General features: G+C 45.2%; 1 protein-coding gene across 1 annotated transcript; it reads right to left on the reverse strand.

Annotated features, from left to right (window-relative positions):
- Positions 1-4,033: 4,033 nt before the first annotated feature.
- rxfp3.3b (relaxin family peptide receptor 3.3b) lies at positions 4,034-5,941 on the reverse strand. The gene has a single exon (XM_020648868.3). The coding sequence runs from the start codon at positions 5,817-5,819 to the stop codon at positions 4,614-4,616; it is 1,206 nt and encodes a 401-aa protein (XP_020504524.3). The 5' UTR covers positions 5,820-5,941; the 3' UTR covers positions 4,034-4,613.
- Positions 5,942-7,418: the final 1,477 nt, after the last annotated feature.

Genomic DNA, 7,418 nt, shown 5'->3' on the forward strand with positions numbered 1-7,418 from the left:
AGCGGAGCGTAGTGGCACTGCTGGCACGCTCCAGAGATGGAGCTTTGACTAGAGTGGTAGTGCGTAGCGCTGACGGACCGTGGCGTGCACAAAGTATGTGAAAATTGGGGGTATGGTTGCATTGGAACGTGAGACATTTTGCCAGATTTTCCAGTTTTAAGTGGTTAGGACTTGGGTTGTCAGTGATGAAATCTGTTACTGTGTGGTGGGCTATGATTATTTGTTGTTATGTGTGGGGTCTCTCTCATTTTCAGAATCTGTTCAGATGTTAAAAATCCTTCAGTGTGGGCCGGGCTCCCACTGACTCGTTTGACATCCCCGCCTCACAGCGACACATTCAGTCTGTCCTCTGCTTGTTCGAAGTCAAAGTTACGGCTCTACAAAGTACATGTTGTACTTTCACTCTGAGGTCACAGCCTGCGGTAATGACAGAGAACACACATCAGGGGGCGACTGTCATGGAACTAACCAATCAGAAGCTGGATATCGACTGGCGCAGAGCTTAAGCCTCAAAAAGGACACAGGTTTAAAAACACCTGAATATCACATGATAACTGGTGTTTAATAAATCTGTTTCTTAACAAGATAGTTCACTTTCCCTGTCTGGGATTGTTTCTGTTTTCTCAGCGAGTCCTCCAGTCTAATCTGGACCCCCCGCTCAGGGACACTTGAGGAGGGTGGGGAACTGTTTTAGTTTTTCTCTGCATCCAGCTGTTCTCGTGTGTTTACTCAAAGTGAGTCACATATGTTCAGGATCCAGCTGAATCAGATTCAGCAGACTAGACGCTGAAGTCCACAGGGGGCCGCGAACCAGAACAAATAAGAGAGTTATATACAGTACACTTACGCTACAAAACTTTTGATTAAAATGTCTCTAACTAAGTACAGTATGGGATTGTTACAGATGATGATAATCCCAGGACTGTATTTCATTCTGGTCTCAGTCATCAGATAGTAGCACAGAATTCAGCCTGTCGCCCGTTCTGAAGTTTAAACACTCTTAATATACTAAAGAGGGACCTCCTTTAAATATTATTCACAGATTATAAAATTTGTCAAAGACTGGGTATGTTTCAGGGTCTCTACTAACAAGACTTCAACAAGAATCCTGTTCAGATCATTTTGTCTAATTCTACACTGAAAAACAATAAGAATGCGCTAAAAACAGAATCAGCATTTTGCCTCTCACAATGTGTGCAGGGATTTTAATTGAATTGCAATTTTTGCTATTTAGTTGCAAGTCCTGTAGACCATACCAGTCTGCTGTGGACTGCTCATAACTCAATGATTATAACAAAACACCGCTTTGGCTAAACTAACATGCTAACATGCTATATGCTAACTTCTAACTGGAAAATCAATAGAGTCATAAAAACAATTTTATTCATGATATTGTCTCATTTCCAAATCTGTCCTGAAACAATGTTTGGAGGACAGCCATCTTTCTTTTTGGATCACACCAGTCACGATCTTAGAAAGAGTTTGAGCTGCAGTGTTGATCAGATCTGAACCTTGAAATGTCTTCAGTTTCTGGATGTGTCTTTAAAGTACCTTCTATACTGAGAGGGTGATACAGCAGCACTCTGACCTTTTGTGCTGTTTTTAGGCTGTGAGGTGAGTGGGTGGAATAAGTGTGAACACGACAGAAGTAAATGGGCTGTAACTGTGCTCAGAGTCAGTGTGTCAAATCTGAAAATATTACACTGAAAGCCCTGCAGTCTGCCGATAGGCTCCACTGACCTCATTAAACTCACGGCACAGTGTGTGTGTGTGTTCGTGTGTGTGTGTCTGTGTGTGTTTTGGGCATGATAATGTGCAGCTGTGTGTTCACAGACCTGTACTTTCCCTGTGTCTGGGCTGTTTGCAGCTTTATATGAGGAAAGATCCACGCAGCCTCGTTAAAGGAGGAGCAAAGTTCACCTCTGAGTTTATAGGTTGGGCTGACTTTATGTAACGTGCTCTCTGTTCTGTCCTTATTTCCTTTTTACTACGTTAAGCCCCGTGGAGCTTTGCATTTAGTAAACATGATGCACGCTCCTGTCACTGCCAACATGTGCTCCAGTAAACTGGACTTCACTGTAAACAAGACAGTAACAGAGCAACTAGGATGACTTAACCGCATCATAGACTTGTTTTACAATCTTCATTCTCTTTGTTAAATCTCTCCTAACAAAGGTTAAGTGCTGGATTTAAGCAATCCAGAGCTGCACACACTTTAACTTTATTGTACTTTTTATTGCTGTGTGGATTTTTTATTGTATTTCCTCATCTGAAGGGAAATGTTTCCAGTTTGTTTTCATAATACTGAGAGATGCTCTGTTGTTCTTCTTGGACCCTATGGTGGCTGCAACGACCTCTACATAGACCCCGCCCCCCCGGATTCTGGAACCCTCCGTAAAGAATCTGGACGAACAGATGAACTCAGATGTTAAAGCGAGCTTTTACATCTGCGTTTTTATTCAGGGTGAAATCCTATTGAATTTGTAATGATTTCTAGAAGGTTCTTGATTGTTGTAATGCTCTTTACGCTGGCCTCTTTGTCTCGCCTGCAGCTCGCCTTTTAACAGAAACGTGAACGGTGACCCATTTCAGCTTCCCTTCACCGGCTCCCTGTGTTTCAGGAGGGATTTTAAAGATTTCATTACTTAATAAAAATCGCTAAATGTGCTTGCTCCATCTTGCTCCGATCTTTTGAAACTACATCATTTATTACAGACACTAAGATTCAGCGATCAGTTGCTTCGACTGTAACTGTCCCAAGGTCTTTGGGCGCTCTCACACTAGGCAATCCAATCATATCAGCTACACGCCTAACTGCAGATAACACACATCGTTTATGAAAACAAAACGGAGCCAGTGTGTGCCAGTGATGACATGAGCTAATCAGACCTATTTGTTTTTTTGAACCAGGCTGTAAACATGTTAATCTCTGCTATAAAAACAGGCTTTTTTGAATGGGTGTGTATGTGACATCTTGTGCTTTTGCACCAGCCTCTAGTGGACACTCGAGGAACTGCAAGATTTAACACTTCAGCATCGGCTTCAGGAGGTTGCTGTTTGATAACTACTGATTCAGAGAAGAGGTTTTTAATTGGGCAGATAAAGTCACCTGTTGGAGAAACTGACTTTTTTTCATCGTCACACGAGAGAAAATCTTTTAATTGTAGGAGTCTGACACCAAAAGAAGTCATGAAACAAACATTGGTACCCATATTTTCCCAATCGGTGCATCTCACATACATTTTTATCCCTGCACAGGTTATGTACATTTCTTGTATATGTCTATTTTTAATTGCACGGTTTAAGTTTGATTCATCTAGGGCTATTCTTTAAATCTTTTTTTCGGGTTAATATATATGTATGGGAGGGGGGTGTCGGTTTTTTGGTTTAATTTGTAACATATGTTTCATGTCATGTATGTCTTTGTAACCAATAGAAAGTATCTATCTATCTATCTATCTATCTCTAGTTCGGACATTTTTCCTCCATATTTGACTTTTTTTCTCAAAGTAACTTTAAGTTCATCATCAATGTTCAGCTTCCTTCTTAGTTATTTTTATTTCAACTTTATTCCCCTCATTGATTCATTTATGCTTGACAGTTTTTCTTTATCGCTGACATATCGACTCTAAACTTCTTTTTTCCGACATGTTCTCCTCTGGTGTTCTTTTCTCATACCTGCTGCCACTCATACTGACAGTTTGAACTTGCATCTCTTTAAACATTTCTCTAATCTTCCTTTTACTTGCTTTCATGTTCGGGCTGCATAAACAGTCCAGGGCACTGATCCTTTGAGTGTTTGGCCACCTTCAGAAACATGTCCAGAACGTCTCCAAAATAAACATTTATCCCCATCTTGTCAAATAAAAATCATCCCTGTTAGGATTATCTTCACAGCACAGGGAGTCCGATACAGACTGTGCTGCCCTGAGGCTGCTGGCATGTAAACACTTCACCTCATTTTCTGCTCGCAAATCTGCTCTCCTGTTCCCACAGATCTAAACAGAGACCTTAAAAAGCACCAACACTTCAATCACTGTCACCACAAAGAACATATTTTATTCTCCAAACATTGTTAAGGTCAAAATGGCAGTTTTTTTTTTTTTTACATTCACTTACTTAAGCTTGAACATTTTACACATCAGCCACGAGAAACTTGAAAAAACTCCACAGACTGATGATTGAAGCAGCAGCAGCAGCAGCAGGCTGAGTCCTCCCTGCAGCACAGTGACCAGATGCTTCTGCACAGAGAGAGCTACATAAATCCTGCACCTCCATATATTCAGCTGTCCAGGACCAAAATACAGCATCAGCATGAGAGTGAGGAGAGTTTTTCTTGTGACACAGCGCAGTCAGGAGGAACAGAAACGCAGTGGAGTGGTTTTACACACGAACCTCCTGGTGCGTAATTTACGCGCGCTTGTCCCGTTCTTGCTTTTTTAAATTTCACTCTGTGATAACGAATATAAAATCCATCTGTTGCCAAGTCAATAAATATCTGATATCCCATATGTTCTGTGTTGCACAAAGAACAAATAAGAGACTCACAGTTCAGAAGTCTGTAATGAGTCTAAATATCAGTCAATCATCTTTCATCATGGTGTAACAGTTTTCTATCCCTGCAGTGTTTCCGTGTCGCCGTGGTCCGTTAACACAGACAGCCGGTAGTTTTCCGTCTCCACGTTGTTCAGCGGGATGACGATCTGCGTGTCGTCCGGCTCCGCTCTAACCGTCCCGGAGAAGGGCCGCAGGGGGCAGCTGTTCGTCCCTGAGGGGGAGGAAATCCTCCAGAACAGATCCTTCATCTTCTTGCGGAACTCCCGGCGCATGAGGCAGTACAGCACCGGGTTCAGGCAGCTGTTGGTGTGCGCGAGGCACACTGTCACCGGGTGCACGTACGTGTGCACCATGTAGTACGCTTTATCCCAGTTGACCACATTAAACTTGACCAGCACGCCCCAGAAGGTGATGGCGTGGTTTGGCATCCAGCAGATGAAGAAGGAGAGGACCACGATGGTGACGGAGCGCGTGACTCTGGACCTCCGCTTCACCTGGTTGTTGTTCATGCTGCGCAGGCGCACGAAACGCAGAAGCAGCAGGTAGCACACAGTAACGATCAGCATGGGGAACACGAAAGCCACCAGGATCTTCTGGAGATGGTACAGCGCGAGCCACGACTGTCCGTCCGGGAAGCCGAGCAGGCACAGCCTCTCCCCGGCCACGCTCTTCACCGTGGAGAAGATGGCTGTGGGCAGAGTAGCCACCGTGGCGGACACCCACAACCCCGCGATCACCCAACGTACCGGACACACCCGCCTCCGGGTCCGGTCCTTCAGCGCAGAGGCCACCGACCAGTACCTGGTGACGCTCATAGCGGTGAGGAAGAAAACAGAGGCGTACATGTTCATCACCGTAACCGACAGGATGATCTTACACATGGCGTTTCCAAACGGCCAGCTAAAGTCCAGAGCCGTGTCCACAGCCCAGAACGGCAACGTCAGCACGAACTGGAAGTCCGTGACGGCCAGGTTCAGGATGAATAGGTTGATGCTGGAGCGCTTCTTTCTGCCCCTGCGCCCCTTCATCAGAAAGAGGACCAGCAGGTTCCCGACCAGCCCGGCGGCGCACACCACCGAGTACACAATGGAGATGAGGATGCGCAGCGTTGGGGAGCCGTCCGCCGGGAAGTCGATGTCATCCAAGCTGCTGAACCGGTCCTGCTCGGCGCTGGACCGGTTCAAAGAGGACGTACTGTTGTGGTTCCATAGCTCCGCCATCCTCTCCGGTAATAGACCCGAACAGAGTCTCGTAGGGCGCATCACCTCGTGCGCTCCCGGAGAAGAGAAGCTTCCAGGCGCGCACAGTCTCCGCAGCTCATGGTAACTCCGCGGTGTGGAGCGCTTAACGGACCGGAGCGGCTCTCTCCTCCGCCGCTTACTGATTCACTGATCAGCCCCGTGCGCGCGCAGCTCACTTTATGTACTGCTGGTGCCCGAGGAGGCGCGTGTCCGACAGGGGGCTGGCATGTCATCAGAGGGGGAAACTACAGCAGAGACCAGAGGAGAACTGAGTGACAGGGGGCAGGGCCGGGAACAGGGACACAAGGACCAGGGGGAGATCTAGAGGCCCCCCTCCCCTTTTGCCTTTTTCTCGACTTCAGTTCTGACTTTGTTTTTTCTTTTACTGCAGCAGCTTTATGTGTTATGTTTGTATTGTTTGATGAAGGTATAGATTTTTTTTGCCTTTATTAGACGGGACAGCTAAAGAGAGACAGGAAATGTTGGGAGGAGAGAGCGAGGGAACGACATGCATCAAAAAGGCCAGAGGTCGGATTCAAACCCACGGCCGCTATGATGAGGACTATAGCCTCTGAACATGGGGCATGCAACATAACCGCTAGACTATTAGTGTCCCAAATGTATAGATATTTTAATCAGAAATAGGGAGAAAAGCTTGACATTCAGATCTTTAAATTAATCTGCAAAATATTAAATAGAAATAAAAATGAAATATTTCTGCATGAACAACAGTATGGGATTCACTTTTACACAATCTAGTTCTCTACACTAGGCCCAGTTGTCCCGAACTGTACTGAAGCATGATTGCCCCCCCCCCCCATCCCCAGTTGTCCCGGTTACTCACTAATCCGACAAACTGGACCTTAGGGGTGAAGCGTTTTGAGGCACAGTACTGATTGGGAGTGCGTCCTAAATAAATCGTTACAAGTCATAGTTGATCTTTAGTTAAACTTAATCAAGTTCAGCCAACCGCCTCATGTAATGGGTAAAAACATCTATCAGCCGTTAAGAGGATGAAAAATTAGAGTGTGATATTTAAATAGTTTAAGGAGTGAAGTTAAACAATCACTTAGAGCTAAAAATATCTTGTCCTCCTTCAGAATGTGGATCACCCCGCTGATAACAGAAGCAGAGTCGTACATTAACAGCATTGACTCAGGAAGCGACAATAAGTGAATTACTTACCTGACGCAGGTTCCCTCAGTTAATGGATCCACGGTTCAGCGGCCAGATGGCCCACAGAAACATTTCCCCATCATGCTCCTCTCTGACACAGCTGCTGTGCATGTGCCATGTTTTACTGATCGCCACAGATTCAACTTCCTGGTGAAGGAGGTCAGAGTTCAGAGACATGTCAGATGTTTAACACACAGCACATTAAACGGCTGCAAAAAACACCAAATCAGTCAAATAAAACACACTGCAGCTCCTTGAGTGTCCACTAGAGGACTAGGCAATAATTGGGGTTTCCACTTTTAAAAGTTGGGAATGGCAGAATAACAGATCCGTACCATCCTCCTTTTTGTTTACTCTTCTGTTGATGTGCCAAGTGTATCGATCTCACCCTAAAGGGTGGAGCTACACACACTGCAGTCCTTTGATTGGTCGAAAGAATCATCA

Source organism: Labrus bergylta, chromosome 7 (assembly GCF_963930695.1).
Source record: "Labrus bergylta chromosome 7, fLabBer1.1, whole genome shotgun sequence".
Classification (NCBI taxonomy): Eukaryota; Metazoa; Chordata; class Actinopteri; order Labriformes; family Labridae; genus Labrus; species Labrus bergylta.

Coding starts and splice junctions, on each gene's coding strand:
- rxfp3.3b (XM_020648868.3), bottom strand. CDS start 5,819: ATGCGCCCTACGAGACTCTGTTCGGGTCTATTACCGGAGAGGATGGCG.